This window comes from Cloeon dipterum, chromosome 2 (genome assembly GCF_949628265.1).
Source record: "Cloeon dipterum chromosome 2, ieCloDipt1.1, whole genome shotgun sequence".
Classification (NCBI taxonomy): Eukaryota; Metazoa; Arthropoda; class Insecta; order Ephemeroptera; family Baetidae; genus Cloeon; species Cloeon dipterum.
The window spans coordinates 19,389,385-19,409,709 of NC_088787.1; the positions used below are offsets into that span (position 1 = coordinate 19,389,385).

General features: G+C 39.9%; 3 protein-coding genes across 5 annotated transcripts; 2 read left to right on the forward strand and 1 right to left on the reverse strand.

Moving 5' to 3' along the window:
• Window positions 1–27: 27 nt before the first annotated feature.
• Best1 (Bestrophin 1) lies at window positions 28–10,050 on the forward strand. The gene is made up of 10 exons (XM_065481608.1): window positions 28–193; window positions 250–474; window positions 4,927–5,037; window positions 5,140–5,311; window positions 5,361–5,490; window positions 6,076–6,452; window positions 7,294–7,401; window positions 7,453–7,662; window positions 7,875–8,121; window positions 8,901–10,050. The coding sequence occupies exons 2-10, from the start codon at window positions 404–406 to the stop codon at window positions 9,347–9,349; spliced, it is 1,875 nt and encodes a 624-aa protein (XP_065337680.1). The 5' UTR covers window positions 28–193; window positions 250–403; the 3' UTR covers window positions 9,350–10,050.
• Window positions 10,039–11,843, reverse strand: Fis1 (fission 1 protein). The gene is made up of 4 exons (XM_065481637.1): window positions 11,684–11,843; window positions 10,878–11,087; window positions 10,704–10,809; window positions 10,039–10,652 (listed from the first exon to the last, which is right to left on the reverse strand). Exons 1-4 carry the CDS (start codon window positions 11,726–11,728, stop codon window positions 10,561–10,563), a joined length of 453 nt encoding a protein of 150 aa, XP_065337709.1. The 5' UTR covers window positions 11,729–11,843; the 3' UTR covers window positions 10,039–10,560.
• A 183-nt stretch (window positions 11,844–12,026) lies between these two features.
• Window positions 12,027–19,274, forward strand: BBS9 (Bardet-Biedl syndrome 9). 3 transcript variants are annotated; one of them, XM_065481606.1, is made up of 15 exons: window positions 12,027–12,222; window positions 12,446–12,643; window positions 12,695–12,833; window positions 12,888–13,036; window positions 13,085–13,299; window positions 13,355–13,529; window positions 13,842–14,071; window positions 14,123–14,241; window positions 15,444–15,627; window positions 15,683–15,853; window positions 15,946–16,203; window positions 17,520–17,773; window positions 17,836–18,000; window positions 18,464–18,607; window positions 18,652–18,792. In XM_065481606.1, exons 3-15 carry the CDS (start codon window positions 12,720–12,722, stop codon window positions 18,667–18,669), a joined length of 2,196 nt encoding a protein of 731 aa, XP_065337678.1. In that variant the 5' UTR covers window positions 12,027–12,222; window positions 12,446–12,643; window positions 12,695–12,719; the 3' UTR covers window positions 18,670–18,792. The 3 variants fall into 3 exon arrangements, with proteins under 3 accessions (XP_065337678.1, XP_065337679.1, XP_065337677.1); XM_065481605.1 differs by having other exon boundaries at window positions 12,028–12,222; window positions 18,678–19,274; XM_065481607.1 differs by lacking the exons at window positions 15,683–15,853; window positions 15,946–16,203 and having other exon boundaries at window positions 18,678–19,274.
• Window positions 19,275–20,325: the final 1,051 nt, after the last annotated feature.

Below are 20,325 nucleotides of genomic sequence, written 5' to 3' on the forward strand. Positions count from 1 at the left end.
CGTTTGGGCAAACATCGATAAAGAGCCAGAGCCAGCCGAGCGAGCGGTGAAAGAAAGACTCTTTGCAGTTCTGGCGTGAGGTAGGAGAGGCTCGGCTGCTGCAAACACGAAATCCGTCAGTTCCCGTTATAAATTTCGAGGGGCACAAGAACGAACGGACGGACAGTCGCGCGCGGGTGCATGACTGTGCTTGGTGAGTAGGCGACTGTCTCTACACGCTTTCGGTTCCAATTCACACTTGCTTATCAGACGAAAAATGTGAGTCAACCCAAATTGGCAACCTTATATCAGCGCAGCGCCGAGAAGGAGGAAAGCAAATAAGGGCCGTGCAGCCGCCTACCGAAGATTGTCCGATGTGGACAGTCGTCCTCCGAAGGTGACCGTGTCTTAAAGCTTTTGCGAGATGACCGTCACCTACACCGCCGAGGTAGCCACCTGCCGCGGCTTCGGTTGCTTCCTCAAGCTGCTCTTCAGGTTGGTGTCAGAAATTTGACCTTTTGTCGAGATACGAAAAAAGAAAAATAATGATCCCACGGCCGTCGTTGTGATTCGAGAATATAAAACTAGCGGTATTAAATGGCTATGCTCGCGTGTGCAGCATAATTCGTCCCAACCGCAGACAGACTGCTTTTTGTAAAATGAAATAAGAAATAAAGAGAGCGTCCCATCCGGGTATTCGTTCGTCCTACAAAAATTGTTTCTTGAGCTTTGTGAGGACGAGGAGATTCATTTCTGGCTGTGTTGAAAATTGGCTCAGCACTCTCGGCATGCAGCCGCGCGGTCGGGTTAAAAGTGCCGGCTTTTATCGAGCGGCCAAAACGCCTGAACAGCACCAATCGTGTGTGCCTGGAATTAATGATATTTTTCTAAGATACAGAAATGGGAATGGGAGTGACTGCGCGATCGCGATGATGAGCGCTGCCCTTGAAGCGCCGCAGGCAATGTTTGTTGTACCTTTTTACTGCCTCTGTAGTCAGCGTCTCCTCCCCCAATGGGATTTTATTTCCCGCAGCGATTCCATCTCATCTAATTGTGAGCGGTGTGAAAAATCTAATTAGGGAATTTTCGGAATTTGAACCATGCTGGTAGATGACAAGATTAATGGCCGGCTTTGTAATTAGGATGGTCAATGAACCGTGGGTTTGATACGTCCAGGAGTTTTGCTCAAGCTGAAAGCCTGGCATTTTCAGTATTTAGAGAGGGAACCACAAATCTACAAATTGCATAGAAAACCTTTGTAAAATAAACCATTTTTATCTTCTGGTAAATCTCTCGCTTCAGAAAACCCGAAGCGAAGATTGAATATGTTGCATTGTTAAAAAGAAAAGAAAATTTTGAGCAATTTGAGATATTAACTCAACTTGACCACTAAAACTAAACATCCTACGTTTGCGTCACATCAACCAGTAAGTGGCTTTAATTTTGTGGGTAACAATTTGGAGTAAATTTTCCTTAAGTGGCTCCTTCTTTGTATAGTTTTGAACTGCCTTGAATAAAAATAAGAACATTCCAGCGCGTATAGTCTTCAATTATCATACCCCGGGAGCATGAGTAAAATAAGGTCTTTTTGTTTCCAATGGCCAAAAGCAAATGCTAATTGAACAGGTTCACGTGCTCGCACAAAAATCGCAGCCTGCGAAGTGAAAAAAACGCGTCTCTAGCCGAATCTCGAATAGAAACCTGTTTGAAGTTTGGAACAAGCCTCAGCGATATTAATTTCCCCGGAGACGAAGCGTTTTCATAGAATTGTGTTTTTATCTAATTGGAGCGCACCCATCCCAATCGTAAAATAAAAACGGCTCGCGGCATTTATTTTAATTTAACTCGCGGCCGGGCTAATTCAAAAGCTAATTTGCTGAAATTCTCGTCTCGCGGGGCAGACGTGCTGTCAAATAAAAGCGTCCGGCGAGCAGGCGTATCTGAAACTTCAAACGAGGAAGATGCGTCTGCTATTCGTCACCCAGCACGGTCACACTCGCCAACGAATTAGCGAGTCCCTACGAGACGCGCGTTGTTATTATTGTCATTGCTGCCAAATGTCTCTTTCGGCACCTGCAAAACTCGCACAAAAAATCAAGGCTGTTTTAATTTAAAAAAAAGCGATTAAAGGGTTTAATCTTTTTTGTTATAATTACCTAGAGACAGAATTAAATAAAGCACAGCTCCTCTGCAAGGAATGTGCCGCTCACAATCAGACGTAATGGAAAATGTGAATTAAGCCCATTTGGAGATTTTATGCAAAACTGACTTCAGATTTGGGATCCGCATGGCAATCAACACCAAAAACAGTCAAAATTCGGCCAATTTCTGGCAGAACTCACCCCTGGAATTTTCAACCTTATTGAAAACTCCAAATTAGTCAAGGGCGATCACATTGACACCAAATCTGGTTGAAATTTACTTTGATAAGAATGATGGGGAATAAAAGTACTTATTGAAAAATATACCAGATGTAATCTAAAGTCATAATTCAATGTCGAAATGCTAAAAAGTGCAGATTTTCTGATGCTTTTTACGTTTAAATATTTCAAAGAAATCTTTAAATTAATCCAATCCCAAATTTTTTTCTATTTGGATTTCCTCGCTTATTCGGTCATTTACTAAATTTTTGCTTTTAATTTTCATTGAAATTTTTTTAATAAGAACGAGGCATATTTTAATGAACACCTACTCCACACACCGTTGTCAATCTCCCAAACAGCCATTTTTGTTTTCGACCGCGATTACTCCGAACTCAAGTTCAAAGCCAGGTAGTGCGGCCTTGACGGCACGCAACCAAATTTTCAGTGGGAATTTCAAACATGCCCACACACGGAAAGTGTCATGACGACTGGGGCGGAATATGATGCCAATTTCATTTGATTCGGTCAGCGTCGAGCAACAAAGAGCATTCGTTCATTGACCACCCGCGCGTGCTAATAACTATCTTTCCTTTTACAACAACGATCGATGCAAGTGACATTTGGATTTCCAATTATGCGCGCCGGTTGCGTCACGAGAGGCGTATTACCATTTTATCGATTATGGTTGCTGGGAAATGAAGAAGTGCTTGACTCGCGAGTCGCGGCCGTCCGCACCTATTTTCCCTCGAGGTTTTCCTTGTATCGAAGAAAACTGCTCAACAGTTAGAGAAAACGAAAGAGTTCTGAATATTTGACATATTTACGCCCTGATAACCAGCGATAACATTTTGCAGTTAGACTTACACCGTTTTAATATAATTAAACACATACATAGTATCGTTTTAAAAAGATTAATGCATGTCAACTATATATTATTACTATAGGCCAAAAGTTATTTAGTTATTCGATAGTTATTTTAGATATAAATCATTTACCCTACTCGGTTGTTTTGACGCATTTTTAATCTTTCTCGTCTCTAATTGATTGATCTTTTTAATCTGCTCAATACACATCACCACAATGAGATTTTTGACATATTAAAGCAGTGATAATAAATTCCTGCTGATCAACACGTTTCTTCCCCATTTGATAATTTGACTAAAATATCCGTTCTAAAGTAATGCTTATTAATATTTTCTTTATTCCACAAATAGAATTTTCATTTTTAAAATAAAACTAAAAATTGAAGGAAACAGATTCTCATTAAAAAACGAAAAGAAATCAAAAAATTTTCTGACTCATGTTAAATAGTAAAATTTATTGCTCCTTCTCATGCACATAAACGCTCGCACGCGTTTATGATGTGTTTGCTCGCTTGCAATGAATTATTGCTGTTACACTCACAATTATGCACGATCAGACACAGGCAAAACCACTTAACCTGCACCTCAAACAACAATTACTGCCACCGAATGACGCAATAAGTCAAACCTTGTTCAAACAGATCGACAATTGAATTACATCCCCCCACCTCTCGCTCTTTACGACCCGCCACGCGTTTGTTTTCAGCGCTCAGGTTCGACGGGGATAATTACCTGCAATTTGGAGTGTACGGCTGCAATAATAATTGCCGCCGAGAATAGCCCAGCCCGCCGCGTGTCATTCGATCAGCAGATAAAGCCGGCTCTCTCACGAAAGCCCGGCTTTTTTTATTTTATTATTATGGCTAATTTGGCTTCTTGGCAGCGATTCGCGAGCGAAGGGGGTTTTTCGGAGACAGAACGGCTTTTTCAGCGGCTTTTTCTGTGAATATTCCGACGCCGAGCTAATAAAAAATCCATGCGTGCGAGAATCCACCAGAGTGAATTAAACCGTTTTATTCGCTTCAATTTCGTCCGCACTTTCGCAGGCGGACGCTTTTCTCGCCGGATATCACGTTTCATTCCCATACACAAAGCAGCTTTTCGGAAAGGGTGCTTTTGATTCTAACCAAGTGTTATAAGCTTGACTCGATTCTACCGCAGATAATCTGTTGCGCGATTGAGTGACTCGGACTGACGTCTCAATGTATGTTTCCTGTTATTTACTCTGAAGGAAATCACATTTCGTTTAACCTTGGCCCACGGAGAAAAAAATTTACATTCCAAAACCGAGGCTCTAATCTCAATTAGAATAATAGAAAAATTGAAAAAAATTATTGATAATTTGCAACAAAGTTTGTGTAGTTTAGAAATATCATTGCATCAAACAGCAATTTGCATTTAAAAAAATTAAAATGTAAATATCTGTGAGGATTTTTAAATTTACAAAAAAAAACGTGAACTACGAAAATTCGAAAACAACACATTCATTTTTATTGATGTCAAATATTTTCCAAAGCATCGGTTTAGTAGCTCAAGGGACGTCGTGGAACGCTCCTTGCAAATTGCAAATAAAAAGATAACGTCACTCCTTATCTCTGCAATTAAATTCACTTTCAACAACTTAAAACATGTGCCTCTTCTTAAACATCTTTATCTGTTTAATACGTTAAAACAGCACATGTGAGTTGTGTTTACATTTGCGGTTTGAATTACTGTTCCAGATGGAGGGGCAGCATTTACAAACTTGTGTGGCCAGATTTAATAGCCTTCCTCGTAGGCTACTTCAGCCTCAGCCTTATGTACAGATTCGTACTCCAAGACCCCGAAAGAGAGTAAGATTTGATTTTCTTTTACTTTGTTGTAATCATTTCAAAGCCAACTTTGGGACACCTCTGCTTTTTGCTCTATGATTTTTAATCTATTAATTTTTTCAGAATCTTTGCGAGGGTGGTGCATTACTGCGATACATACAGTGATCTGATTCCTCTTTCATTCGTGCTCGGCTTCTATGTGTCGATCGTGATGACCCGGTGGTGGAGCCAGTACCAGAACATCCCATGGCCGGACCCAATCGCCGTATTTGTCAGCGCAACAATTCACGGCCAGGTAAATTAATTGGTCAATGAGGCGTTCACTTAAACACATTGCGCGACAGGACGAGCGAGGTCGTCTGATGCGCCGTACCATTATGCGTTATGTGTGCTGCTGCCTGGCGCTCGTGTTCACCATGATCAGTCCCAGAGTGAAGAAGCGATTCCCTACGCTAGATCACTTCGTCGAAGCGGGTAACTCAACACATTTTAGATTTTTTAATATCGAGTGTTTAGGTGGTTGTTAGGAGTTAAATTGTTGCTTTTTATGGTTTTTCAGGCAGCCGTTAAGTGGCATTTTTCATTTTTTTTTTCAAAAAAAAAACTTGTTTTCATCAGATTTGTTGGAGGAAGTTTTCTGTTTTTAAATCCAATGATTAATAGGACAGTTTCAGGTACTCTTTGGGTCTTTCTAACTTTTTGTACATTATTTTTAGGTCCAGATTTTTTGTTATTTAGTGTAAAATTTGAGCAAGCTAAGGTTTTCTTTTACAATAAAACTCAAATTTTGAAACATTTTTAATTCTGGATTCTGGTATCACGGAATTAAATGTCTATATGTTTTCAACAAAATTGTATTTATGTGACTAAAATTAGTAGTTCTGTCTGGGTTGAATAATTTCAACTAAAATGCTAACTTGTTGAGCAATAGAATTGATTTAATTTTAGCTTCGTTAGACAGTTTTAGATAAATTTAATATTTTTCGTGCTCATTCAGCCCCATGACCATCTGAAAATAGGATAAAAATTTCACAGCCCTTTTATTCTCTGATTAATCAGGTCTGCTGATGGAAAACGAGAAGCAAATCATTGAGGACCTGAACCAGAAGTTCCCGCGCCACTCAAAACACTGGCTGCCCATCGTGTGGGCGGCCAGCATTGTCACTAGGGCACGCAAGGAAGGCAGAATCCGCGACGACTTTGCCGTCAAGACCATCCTTGACGAGCTGAACAAATTCCGCGGCCAGTGCGGCTTACTTCTCAGCTACGACACAATTTCAGTGCCTCTCGTCTACACTCAGGTGGTCACGCTCGCGGTCTACTCCTTCTTCATGACTGCCATCGTTGGCAGACAATGGGTCCGGCCTGAGGACCACCCTCACCACAAGGAAAAGGACAATATCGACTCCATTTTTCCCATCTTCACCACCCTTCAGGTACAAATTTATTTTCTTAATAAAGGGTTAAAATGCAGGGAGAGCTGGTTAAAAACCTGCTTGATCGCATTGACTTTTTGAAATACCGTTTCTTATGTTGAAACTATTTATTTTAAAACAATTCACTTTTTGACTAAAGCCTCTTTTAGTTTAGTCATCTTAAATTGAAAATAGTTATGGGGGAATTTATTCAAAATTGCATTATGAAGTCAGTTTCCGTCTAATTTTGTGATTTATTTTGTGGACTCTACTTGACATATAATATGTAATTTTTATTGTCCGGAAGAAGTCCCTAAATTATCGAATTTGGTTAGGAAAATTTATATAGCGGCTCAATAATAGCTTAAGATAAAGTTTTAAAACTTTATGAGCTAACTACCAGTTCATGTAGTTTTATTTAAGCAATTTTAGAACAAAAACTAACTTTCTAAAAATTTTGATTATCTATAAATTTAGTTATTAATAGGACACAAAAAACTTAATTAAATAATTAAAAACTTAAAAAGATGAGGACAAAATTCATGTTTTTCTCGGATAATTATATATAAGCAACCCACCGATCGATTTGTCTCATTACACATTGGTTGTTAACCAAATTTCACCTAAAATGAGCAAACACTGCTTTTCGAAATCAATTTTAAACTTTGTCGTGTTTTTGAAATCCCCTTAATGTGTAAAAATTGTCCAATCGGAACATTTCCTTTATGAAATTTTACACAGAATCAATGGTTAAAATCGAAAATAAAACAACATTTCTAGCAGAGACCTTTGTAATAAAATTTTCGGCATTGTTTTACATAGAGCAATATTTCAATATTTATTTTTCAATTCTTATGCGCAGTTCTTTTTCTACATGGGGTGGTTGAAAGTGGCCGAATCGCTCATCAATCCATTTGGTGAAGATGATGATGACTTTGAAGTCAACTGGATCGTTGACCGCAACCTTCAGGTCTGCTTGCATTTTTGTCCAGGCCAGCCGACATTAATTCGCTCTCTTCAGGTGTCTTACTTGATCGTAGACGAGATGCACCATGAGCATCCAGAGCTGCTGAGGGACCAGTACTGGGATGAAGTGTTCCCGTCAGAGCTGCCGTACACAGTGGCGGCTGAGCAGTACAGGGATAACATTCCCGAGGCGTCTACTGCCAACATCGAAATCAAAGATTCGGACGCGCTCATTTCCTCAAGCGTGCCGCGCAATGACGAAAACGTGAGTCTGAGAACGCTCAATTGAGCCTTTCCACGCCTCTATTGTAACTCTGCGAGTCAAACAATAAAATTTGCATGCATTTATGGGTTCCTCCTTTGCTTCTTCTCTCGTTTCTGACCGCACCGTAGCCGCGACATTCTCCCTTTTTTTATTTGATTTGATTTCATTGCTGTGCTGCACCTGTGTTTTAACTGCATACTTCTCTTATCCAGTACATGAACAGATTGGCCAGTGGCGAGTCAATCAGAACGCAGAGGAGAGCCTTAAGTCGGCAAGCATCGGCCAGGGAAAGACACCTCTCCGGCAGGTCCAGTGCGAGTTCTAGCACGCTCAACAGCAACCACGGCAGCCAGCCGGCCATGTCCTTGCCTCGCGTCGCCTCCATAACCAATGTCTTGCGCCGCATGTTTTCGCGGGATCGTGACCACAACCTCGGCTCATCTGCGGGAACTGAATCTGGTTAGTTGCAAACAGGATGTGACCACTATGTTCGTAAGGGGAGATCGGAAAATAATATTATGACAGGAGGTTTGAATTAAAAACAAGCGTGTGCTTAAAATGACGCAAAATGGTTTCACGTAGGGAATCGCACAATGCACTTTTTTCAATTTCCCTTGTTCACTTATATGAGCAAAACAATTCTGGATTTTCTTCTTCCAAATCTTTGCTGCACATGGCAGACTTATGTGGATTCAACCAACTCGCAAGGAAACTATTAGAATAATATGTTTAGTTGGTGATAAATTTATTGCATCCATGCATTCTTCAACGGTGTGATGAAGATCGCCAGGAAAATTGGCGTTTTACTTCTTATTTAGAGCTTCATAGGAATAAAATCTCAAAAAAATAGAGGAAAATCGTTAAAAAAAATCGACTTTTGATGCCAGTTTTCATTGAATTGAGATGGTTTTTAAGTGGTAGATAATTCTCTTTTACGAAAATAAATTATTATTGTGTGTAACTTTAAACTTCCTGGAGGGGTTTTTACTTTGAATAAAAACTGGCTCAGCAATTCGATATTGAGGCATTTCCCGTGCTAAATCGTCAAAGGATTTTGAACCTTCAGAGCTTCATAGCTCACAAACTCCGTGAAATCAAAAAAGTTCCTTGGGGACAACTCTTAACTCATAGGAAACAGCACGAATTCAATAATTTATCTATATACTAAAGCCTAGCTTCCAAAGAGTTTCCTTGCAATCTTTTTGATTTTCTATACTATATCCGCTTGAAATTTTCAGTGAGCGGAAGTCGAGTGGACATGTTCCACAGCAACCAGAGCCTGCACACGCGAGGAATGGCGGGCACGACGGCGATCGCTGAGCAGGTGATTCCAGAACTGGATGAGATGCAAGCGACCGTGATCTCGATGCGCAAGCCGGAGAGCCGACCTCACATGCAGGACATCTTCGCAATCGCGGTGCCAACAACGCCGAGCCCAACGCACGAGAGCTCCAAGCCCATCTTTATCATGGGCTCGGTCAGCACAGCGCACTCAACGCCGAGCACGCTGCGCGGAGTGAGCATAGATAGTGGTTCTGATGACGAGAAAACTCACCTGACGAGGCCCAAGGACCTGCAAGACATGGCCGAGTCGGGCGCCTCCGACATGAACAGCCTCTTGATCGAGCCCACGTCATCCTCGGGGGCCAAAATCGTGCGCAGTGGTGACAACAAGTCGGCTTTGTGACCCTTGCCTTTCGTCCATGTTTATTAATTGATTGCGAGCATTCCAACTCGAAGTGTAGCACAATAATTTGGATTAAGGATTCGTGCACAGAATGTTTGCTGAGCAAATATCACGCCGTGTTGTCGATGGCTGTATTAATTTATTTAGCACACCGGGGAAAACGCACTAGTTCAATACTTTGATCAAGAATCTCAATGTGGTGCTTCTAATTACGCTAACGATCGTTTTAGCTTTGCTTGTAATTCACCGGTGCCTTCATCAGTAAGTGCGAATCTCTGATGTTGCCGAGATTCTTGGGCTGCTACATGAATTGTCACAAATTTTATTAAGCAGTTGCCTTTTACTTGGTTGTGGATGACTTAAAATGTAAGATTACGAAAATCGCACACAAAAGTTAGAATTAATTGTTCCATTACATTTTACAAACTGAGTTTCAAGTTGTGCCTTTTTTACGATTGAAGCACGCAAAATTCGCATAATTTTATTTTTTATTGGTAAGTTCATTGAATTACATTATGTTTCACTTCCAGAAGTGAGCTGGTTTTGATTACCAACAAATTATGTGAAATTTTTCAAATATAATAGCTTTGATCTTGAAACACCTTTACCTAATTTAGAACAATAATTATTGTAATGTACTGCTTGCAGCAGCTAATCATCTCGAAATTTGAGATAAATAAATCATCGCATTCAGACTTAAATGTGTTTATTATTATACATATTTATTACACATCATTATTAATTACAGTAGAGTTTAAAGCGGCAGAAAAATACTCTAGGAAAATTGCCTTCAATTAAAATTATAGACAAAATTCTAAACTAGAATAGAGGGCATGGTGACAGATATCCTGTTCAAACAATGTCTTCCACTTACGCCAGTCTTAAATTTTGTTTCTATGGATAACAATTCTTCAGTGATAACTATAATTTGGGGGGGGGGGGAAATGCAGTAAAAATAAAAACTAAACAATATAATATCAATCAATGATGTCTGAGAGCAGCAAGCAAATTTTAGTCCTTATCATAAAGACAGCGTGATTTTGAAAATGAAGCGAAACAACAGGAAGATAGCAATTGAATTTAACTCAAACAAATATGGTGTAAATAAAATTAATATTTTGCTTGCTAGCCAAATATATACTGTAGATCCTCAAACGGCGACAACCACTGAAGCTCAAATATTTAATAAAGAAACAATCATAAAATTCTATTCACTTCTTTGACAGAGCCATTCCAATAAGTCCAATGATTCCAGCGGCTGCAATCACAGCTCCTCCCGCCACTGCCATTCCAGCGAGTCCCTCTGCAAATGAATTGAAATTAAAGAAATTTGAAGCATCTTAACTCTACGCACCTTTCGTCATTCTCTCCTTGACAACCCTTTCTAATTCCTGAACTTGGCAGTTCCCTGGTTCAATTTGGAGGATGGCTTTAGTGAACTGCAGGGATTTGCTGTACTCCTGAGGAATGAGAAAAATTTAGGGTCATAGAAGAGAAATTCTGATTTTATTTTGAAATTTGACTTTACCTTTATTCTCGCGTATCCAGTGGCCAAGAAGTAGAGGTAGTCTCGCTTGTCCAACGCCTGGGGATTTTTGAAAAGGTCTTCCAGAAGCAAAATTCCCTTTCTGATGTCGCCATAGTAGCTGCTTCGAACTAAGCACCAAGCATACTCAAATTGCGTTTGGGGAGTAACTTCTGATCGTGCTAGTTGTTTGTGATATTCTTCCTCGAATCTCTGTAAAAAGATGGCAAATTTACGTAAGTGCTTTAAAAACTAATGAAGCGCAATTAATTGATTCTAAATTTTATGCGAATACGATGAAGAGAATCCTGCTGCCCCTACTTTCGCCCCTAATTAGATAAAGTCTATGTATGTCTATAGATGAGATTTAGCAACATTATTTATTTCTGGGTTTGTACGAAAAAATATAATTTTTTTGTCTACCGTGACCTCCAGGCCCTGTTCGCGCTTATGTAATTTGGTTACGAATATACGAAAGTGCACACCCAAAACTAGCAGATCTGAGGATGAAAAGTCTACATAATGAACAAAACATTTCCTCATTTCAAATTTCAGGGGTTATAGTTTGACAACACACTGCTTTATCCTTGATTATCTAACATATTGTTACCAGGGCACATAGGGGCACAACATGACTGAAGACAAATTCCACAAATTCAGATAATATGTAAACACAATAATTATGATGCAACACTAATTTCCATTAGCAACAGTCAAAATATCGACAATATTTTCGTGTCGTCCAGCTTTCAGCGTGCCTCACATCACCGATTTCCTTAAAGCATGCTTGAATTGTAAACATTATGTACCTTGAGCTCTGCAGAGGTGACGACATCGTCTAATATCTCTTCCATCCTGGAGAAAATTTGGAAAACCTACGATATAATTTCCGCTGCTCGAGTTTCGAGTGCTTCCACCTTGTTGAGTCACAGGCACAGACTTCAATTCGTCGTCAGCCAAAACGTAAATAAAAGTTGAATGAAGTATTCAGAAGGAGTAAAAGTGTGGTGGCATTTCATCATTATGATTCCATCTTTGAGTTCTCTCAACCTTAACTCCCAAGCGCACAACCCTTTATCAGAGTAGCAAGCAATGTGAATATGCGACATCTAGTTGAAAAACCTCACACTTTTCAAATTTTGGCAGATACGATATCCGATGAGCAAAATATTGCCGCCTGCACAGGGTGCTCGTTTGACGATTTTGATTAAACTCTTTTCTTTAATTTCCTCAGTGTGGCTGCACTATTTTTTGACACTTTATCTCTATTTCTTCAATTGACTGCACAGTTTTAGCTATGGCATTTGCGGACATCACTGCTAAGCACTTCGAAACGTCTTTAAAATCTGTGAGCGCTTCTCTCCCCTATGATATGATTTCATTTATTTTTGAATTTTTTGGCATTCTTGTGTTTTGCTTATTTACATGAAACGCTTTGATATTAGTAGACGTTGCTGTTGAAATTTCAAGCACTTAAAATCTGTAATTAATCATGAAAACTATTGGTAACAAATTTACACTTTTTAATTTCAAACTTATTTGACATCTCATAATTTTCACTAATTAATTAGGAAGTGGTTCGTGAAGTTGCCAAATTTGGACTGTCTGAAGAAGGCACAAAAATTTCGGACGATGCCGCCGTGGTGCTCGCTGAATATGCCAGGATTCTCACGGTGGAGGCAGCATTGAGGGCCGCCCAGCACTCAAACCGTTCGAAGACTACCCAGCAAGTCGACGTCGAGGACGTGGAAAAGGCAGTCATTCAATTAGTAATGAAGTCTCAAATCGGTTTTATTGTGATTAATAAATTATTAATTCAGATGCTGGATTTTTGAGTCAGCCAAAATGTCACTGTTCCGCTGCCAAACGGCGTGGAACCAAAACTTTGGGGATGGTGAAGACCAGTGTGGACAAAATTGCCTAATTGTTTGTTCTGATCTCACCAATGGCAGTAATCAGGTTAATTTTATTGATAATCCAAGTAAAAGTCCAATTTGTAACACGTGCATTCAGGAAATTATAATAGTTGGAAGCTACTTGGGGATGCTCAGGATTTTCCGCCCTTCCATTGGTGCCTCCGGAACTTCTCAGCCTTCAGACCTCATTTTGGAAAAGCAATTGGGATATCCGGCTTTGGCTCTAGCAAGTGCCATACTGCGGAGGTTCGATTAAATTCTTATCAATCATAAGAAGTCTAATATAAAATTTAGTGGAATGAGGAACCAGCAATTAGCAGTGATGTCCACGCAGTGCGTCGCCGTCTTCAACATCATCATTTCTTTATCAAATTCTGACCTAGCTGTCACGTGCAAGCTGGAGTTTTGTTTCGAGCGCCCTGTATCTGAGTCTCTTGGCGTCTGTTGGCAAATTATCGTCGGGAAATTTGGCGGTGGTGACGAAGCCAGAAGCGGGCTATCGTCCATAGGTAGGATTTTTTTGTCAAATCCAAGAACGAAACGAGATTAGGAATTTTTCCACAGGAATCGTCACGTCAGGAGGCGCGTTGGTGATTTTTGAAAGGGAGGCGAGGGAGCCTCTGGTAATAAAACTGTTCTCTGCCGAATCGTCGCCGTTGCTGGGCTCAACAGTGGCGTACAGCAGCATGAGGGACAGCTTCATCGTCGTCTCTCCATCGTGGGAAATGCAAATTCACAAGTACTCTTCAAATTAAAAGAAATCTATGACCGAAATGAAGTGATAACAAAGTTTTAAAATGGCTGCTCTCCTTGGATTGATCAAATTTTTTGCTACATTATTTTGTTTTTATATAGGAAAATAAAATTTTTAGACAGAAAGAGAAATTATCCCTTTATGTGCTGCAAAATATGTATAATTACAAATTAATTTAACACTTCTTTGAGTCAACACAAGACTATTTCTGCATGACTGGACTTTCAATTTTCCAAATTAAACACTTCTGACAAAAAAATGCTCACATTTTGCTCAGTTAATAATCCTTTTAAACAGGTACAGTAGCCTGGTAAAAACAGCACGAGACCCTTCAAAGAGGCAGCCAGACTGGTCAGTGATTCTGGCGGACCCTGTGATAGATCTGCAGGTGGTAAGCCAGCTGAACGAGGGACCTGGCATTCTGGTTGCTGGACAGAGGTCTCTCACCTTGTGGCAGTGGTCCGGCATCATCAAGTTTAGTCGCAGGCTGCCCTTTTCACCCCTTTGCATGACGCACCACTTCGCTGGTACAAATTTTTACATAATATTGTAGGACGCAAATAAAAAATAAACTTCAGAGGAGTGTCTGATGGTGCTGGTGGCGTGTGAAACCCTTTTGCTGTACCGGGACGGTCAGCTCTGTTGGTCCAGCCAACTGCCGTGTCCTGTTGTCAACTTGTCTCTGATCAGATTTCAGGTAATTTTTGAAGAGACTTACTTGAAATCGAAATGCTATTATTAATAATTAAGACAAATAATTACTATATTTTTATTTATTTAGCGTTTGGAAATTAAAATCAAATATACAGGATTGAAAATTGGTGATACAATAATTTCTAACTCTTTATTTTTAATAGTGGCTCTAAATAACTGAAAATAATATTCTTAAGCAACACGACAGGAAAACGCAGTAAAAAGATTTTAAATAAAACCCCCGCAAACCTTCCAAAAATTGAAAATACATTTTTGCCTTAATTGTATATATACAATTTTGTGTGCTTTTGTGATGTAAACATGAAACACCAGTCTAATTTTTCCATCTAGATTTATTTTTAAGTTACATAGGGTCACTTCAAAATTTAAAAATTCAAATTTTACGATTTTTTTTGTCCCCTAGACAAGTCAAATCAATTAATGAGTATGGTATTTGATATTATTAAAACTACTTGATATTGTTACTGAGCTCGCTTTGAGATTAAAATCATTTAAATGAATATATATATAATAAAAAATTCATAACTTTTTATCTGACGTGTTTACTTGTATGAAAAAAGAAATGCTATTGGTAAAAATGTTTTATCTTCTATAGGGGAAATTTTTAGAATACATCTTTTACAATTGCGTCTAATGGGGGACATCAATGTTCATTATTAAAAAATGGTAAATTTTTTCCGAATGACGATGGATTTTAGTTTGCAAACCATTACGAGCCAAATTTATGGCTGCTATTTTTGTTAATTAATGTTGCCTAAAACACGCATCAAGTGCTTAGAAAATTCGCAAATAATTGGTTCATCGTTATTTTCGAGATATCCACCTCTGAAACGAGAAAATCACGATATTTTTCCTCAAGATAACTCTTAAATGCTAATATTCCATTTTTTGTCAATGTTACTGGAAATAAATATATTATGAAAAATTTCATTAGCTTCATTATTCAGATTATTCAGGATATTTGTGGGGTATCCAAGACAGATCTTTAATTCACTCGGTATCTTGTTCCACACTTTCCACAATCTCGCCAACTACATTCGGGTTTCGGGTGATATGTTGAAATATTTTTTATTTGAAATATCTATAAATTTAACAGCAATTTTTCCCCAATTAAAAGCCAGGGATTTTTTCAAATCTCCTTGGATTAAATTTCAACATCTCGTCGTGGTTTGGATAACTCTCCAGGGCGTGCCAGGTCATCTGGTGATGCTCTCAGACTCGATGGAGCTGCAAATTTGCTACCTGGGAACAGAGCCAGCTATGTTTGGCACTCCGACGCAGAAGGAGGGTGTCCGCACCAACTTGACAATCGAGCAGATGACCGAGGAGCTGAACCGAATCAACGCCAAGCTGCAAGCAGTCACGACAGGTAAAGCGGCTGCGATTCGCCCTGAAAAGGCTTCAGAGAAAACGGTTTGTTGCAGCTGCGCCGCCCAGTCAGGGGGACCTGAAAGTGTCGTTGATGATGGGGCAGCGGGCGACGCGGGGCGTCATCAGGTTGAGCGTGGTGGCGCCGATCTCGCTGCTCAGCCTGTCCGTGATGGCGTGCAAGCCGATCGAGGCCAGTCCGAAGGGCGTCAGCATAAGCAGCTTATGTGAGCACAGATGAATAAATAAAGCGTTAATCGCGGCGGCAACGGCAGCGTTTTCTCATGCGGCCCGCGGGCCCGGCTCATTCATGTTTCAGGCGATTCGGTGGAAATCCCTTTGACGTTCACAATTAGTTCCGACAGCGCGCCTCCGACCAGCATGGACGTGAATATTTGCGCTAGTTATGCACAGGCGGATGGAACGCCGCAAATTATTCAAACGGTGGCAACCACGCTGCCGCTGTCGATGCTGCTGCACCCGGCCAGGCAGCCACCCGACGACAACGATGAGCAGTACAAACTGAATTTCACATTCCTCGGACCGTACAATGACACCGTCAGAGCTTACATACCTGGTGTGTACTCTAGTTCCTTCGCTCCTCACTTGCCGCTCATCTTTGTTCAGACTACAATGGCCGATAGTTGAGATGGAACGACGCCAATCCCAGTCGTACTGATCGATTTTTCTTGCTGAACAGTTTCTATAAAATGAAATTATGCCAAATTGAGCAATCAACTATCAAAAATTTAAACTAAAAATCATTAAAATCGTGGAATTAACAAATTTCCACCACTATACGTGGTTCACATCAGGAAAGACTTCACGAATTCAGTGGTTTCGCCAAAAGCTGAAGCATCTAATCCTAAGAGTTTCTTTGAGGGGATTTATCGTTTTGAAAAAATGAAATTTAAAATATTTGGTGTTTATTGTCTTGCAGAAATACAATAAACAACAATCCTTTGAGGAAAAATTAATAATAATATTATAAACACTTCTATATTAAAAGTACGCCAATATTGAACATACACTGACTTGCAATTTTTTCTTTTAGGTCATATTTCCCTCTTGGCCAGTTTTTGCTAGAACAATTAAAAATTTATTTTTCTATGATGCAATGCCACACATGATGTTTGTCTGCTCTTTAATGCAGGTTCCTCGTTCTGAAATTGAAACTGCTAAAATCATACAACAAAATAAAAATTTAATTATCATTCTTTACTTTTCCTGAATAATTAATACTATGCAAAACAAGCAACTAAACCAACAGGAAAGCTGCAAAAGCATTTTATCTCACAAAGGAACTTACAATTTTACAAGTAGGATTACTCCCTAGGTTTTTTTTTATTCAGACCCTGAAATCCGCGAATGGCTTTCCATTTAGTTGATTTCAATTAATTTTGCTGACTCAATAGGTAACCTACAACTCTTATTATTTGTCATTTGTGAAAAGTTAAATGAAAAAAAAGTTTTTGAATTTTTTATTAACTCATCAGAAACATCAAATTTTTATCAGCAAAAAATATGAATTTCATCAGCTTTCAGAATGTATTTTGCTCTTCAGTTAAGTACCATATTGGGTTTAGGGATATTTTTTTTAAATTGTAATGTCTCAAATGGCAAATTCTCGTCAAAGATCACTTAAATTCCAAAATTAAATAAAAATTTTAATTTTAAATCCTGAATTATTTTGCAAATTTTGTTCATCTCAGAAACGGAAAATTTCGACCACAAGAAAGTTGATCTTTAGAACAGAGTCACGGACCTAATTGCGGCCCTTAAGATTTCCAGTCCATTCGTTATCCAGAGTGGCTTTGGCATAAAAAAGTGCCGATCAGATCTGCTGCAAGTGCCAAGAGTGCTTACTTAGATCAAATGCTGTTATCTTCGCAGGGATGCAGTCGGGCGGCGGCACGGCGCACTTCTCGGGTTCCTTCGGCAAGATGACGGTTGAGTGCGCGCCGGGCTATCCGTCCAAGTGTTCCCTGCAATCGAACAGCGTGGCCCTGCTGTGTCTGGTTGGCAGCAGCGTCCTCGGCAACGCTGGCCTGCTGCCAAGCGTGCCCAAGTCCAAGGAGCCGCTCGAGTGGATGCTCGGCCTGATTGATGTCCTCTTCGAGAAGCGCAGGCACCGCGACAGCTCCATGGTATCATCCTCTGAATGATCGAGTTTATTTTTTCTCACTGTCCGGTTGTTTGTTTGTCAAAGGAGGAGCTGAAGAGCAAAACCTACTGGGCCAGACAGGTGCAGTTCAGCCTGCTCAGCCGATACAGGGACCAGACCGCCTCTGTGCTCAATGGAATGGACACGCTACTCATGCAGGCCTTCCAAGACATTAATCACCTGGCCAATATGCTCGTCAAAATAAACACGGTGAGTTGATTATTTCATCAATTGGGTATTTGAACGAGAGATTTGATATCAGTTTGCGGTTTTAAGTTAAAAATATTTTTTAAAAAAATCCTAAATTACCCGTTTGAGCATGAGATTGAAGAATGTGGACAAGATCAATAAATAATACTTTATCAACAATTAATTTTTAATTATCACATTGAAGATAATGATGAACTAGAAACGATTAACGGAAAATGTTAGTTTTTCCTATAATATGGACATTTTGCTGACGCCTGTGGACTCAGCATCGGTTCAATCTGCACGATCTTCACACCGTTTGAAAGGTCAAAAATCCAAAATGTTCCCATACAAATGTTGCAAAATTGCACAAGATAATCAAATCTCTCATAGAAAAAATATTTAAATTAAAAGAATGAGTTGGATGAATTGTTGTGTCCAACCATATAAAAGAACCGTTGAGGAAAGAAAATTAAATCTGCAGGAGCTGGAGAGAGTGGAACGTCAGCTGGGCTGTGCAATAAAACTGTGTTGTCAGTTGGTGGCTGTGTCGACGGCGGCAAATGCTGCGAAAAGCGAGTTGCTGGAAGCAATAGAGGCCTCGGTGAGCTCGTCTTTCATCCACAAGGTGAGCGCAAATTCCTTCGCCCCGACAACTGCCAATTTAAATAGGCGCTCTGCTCTCTCTAACAAAACAGAACTGGGTGGAGCACACGACCTCAGCTCTAGAGCATGTAATGCAAACCCTTTGGAGCTCCCCTGGCGGTTCAACAGGAATCCAAAGAGGTCCCGCCGTGGCAGCGAAAGAATTGCAGCCGGCTAAACTTAAATCAATACTCGCCCAAATGTTTGCCGTCCTCTAACAATAATCTCATTTTTGTGTGTCCTGCAACGTGCCTAAAAATCAGCTGGTCTTAGATTATGACTTGTCACTGCAGAAAAAAATAATTGACTGAAATTCAGGGTTGCATTTTCTTCACCGCTGGTTTCTTGATAAATAAATGTTATAGCTAAGGTTGCAGTGGTTGACTTTATTTATTTATGCAATTTTGAACGAAATAAATGTTCTGCTGTGTTTCCAAATGGTAAATACAAACAAAATTCCTGATATATTCATAGAAAATAGTATTCTTTACATCCTTTGCAAGAAATTAGAGAGTAATATACAAAAAATCTAATTTATCAGTTTTTAATTTATGCTGATTTTGCAACCCTGCTGAAATAAGCACTGATTGTGAATTCGATTTGGACTGTTTGCGGTGAAATAAATGGTGTGATATAAAACTCTTGACTTTCCATTTGAACAGAAATAAGCGACTTAATGACCTGTGCTGGGGGTAAGTGAGTTTTATCTCGCCTTCCAGCCTTTGACACCGCCATTAAGCTCGCTCGAGCAGGGATGTGTTGGCCAATGAAACTCGTGGTGGCATTTTAGTTTTTCATCACAATGATTATTATTTTGTTACTGACTTCCTAACAAACAACCCCATTATAAGAGTTAAATATAAGTAATAGCTCAATTATAATAATAACAAACATCATTTGATTCAATGATTGATAACATGCACTTCAATACAAATGTTATTTCTCATATTTATGTGTGTGTGTGTGTAAGTGTGTTTGTGTGAGTTGTGTGTATGTGTGTGTGTGTGTGAAGCCGGTTGCGGCAGGCGAGGCGCGTGTCCGTCGCCGTGCGGCGCAAACGAAGGCGCGCCGCACCGGACGATCGGCGCTCTCGACTCGCCGGCCGCCGCCGCCCCGTATGTTATATAATGCGGTTCGCGTCTCATCATGGCTATAAATTCATATGTTTTAAAGTGGCAACAACCAATTAGTAAACCGTCGTAATTAACTGCTTTCGTGCTTACATTTTTCTCTGTGTAAAAGATAGGACAGCTTTTCGCTTTATCTTTCTTTCTTTCTTTCTTTGTTCGTGTGGTGAGAAGAAGCAAAAGATACAGTACAGTGTTTCCTGTCTTAAATCTTTGTTATTTTGCTTGTTAAATTAATTAATATCCTGGTATTATTTGAGCAAGCACCAGTTTGATTGAACTGATACTCTCTACAGCACTGCAAATCTTTTTTAAACCTCGATTCTTTTATTAAACTTACATACCAGGGACAAGTAACTATCGTGTATTGTAGAAATTTTTTCCATACCGGCAATTTAAAACAACGTACGTACGCTACACGCCTTCTGCACGATCAGTGCCGCAGCTGTATTGCAAAATTTTCGTCAAATCAGTTACGTCAGTCCCTGTGAGCGCACCGAGAGACGAGTCCGAGCGCGTTTTGCGACAAACGGGAAACAATGAGACTTGGAGAGGGCCTGCGCCAGCGCTGGGC

Bases quoted from the DNA above. Each gene is read 5' to 3' on its own strand.
- BBS9 (XM_065481605.1), top strand. From the start codon at position 12,720: ATGTCACTGTTCCGCTGCCAAACGGCGTGGAACCAAAACTTTGGGGAT. The intron at 13,037-13,084 runs GTTCGATTAAAT...TATAAAATTTAG, and splicing joins GCAAGTGCCATACTGCGGAG to TGGAATGAGGAACCAGCAAT. The intron at 18,001-18,463 runs GTGAGTTGATTA...TTAAATCTGCAG, and splicing joins TGCTCGTCAAAATAAACACG to GAGCTGGAGAGAGTGGAACG.
- Fis1 (XM_065481637.1), bottom strand. From the start codon at position 11,728: ATGGAAGAGATATTAGACGATGTCGTCACCTCTGCAGAGCTCAAG. The intron at 11,088-11,683 runs GTACATAATGTT...ATCTTTTTACAG, and splicing joins TCACCTCTGCAGAGCTCAAG to AGATTCGAGGAAGAATATCA. The intron at 10,653-10,703 runs GTGCGTAGAGTT...ATTCATTTGCAG, and splicing joins CAAGGAGAGAATGACGAAAG to AGGGACTCGCTGGAATGGCA.
- Best1 (XM_065481608.1), top strand. From the start codon at position 404: ATGACCGTCACCTACACCGCCGAGGTAGCCACCTGCCGCGGCTTCGGT. The intron at 475-4,926 runs GTTGGTGTCAGA...TTACTGTTCCAG, and splicing joins TTCCTCAAGCTGCTCTTCAG to ATGGAGGGGCAGCATTTACA. The intron at 7,663-7,874 runs GTGAGTCTGAGA...TCTCTTATCCAG, and splicing joins TGCCGCGCAATGACGAAAAC to TACATGAACAGATTGGCCAG.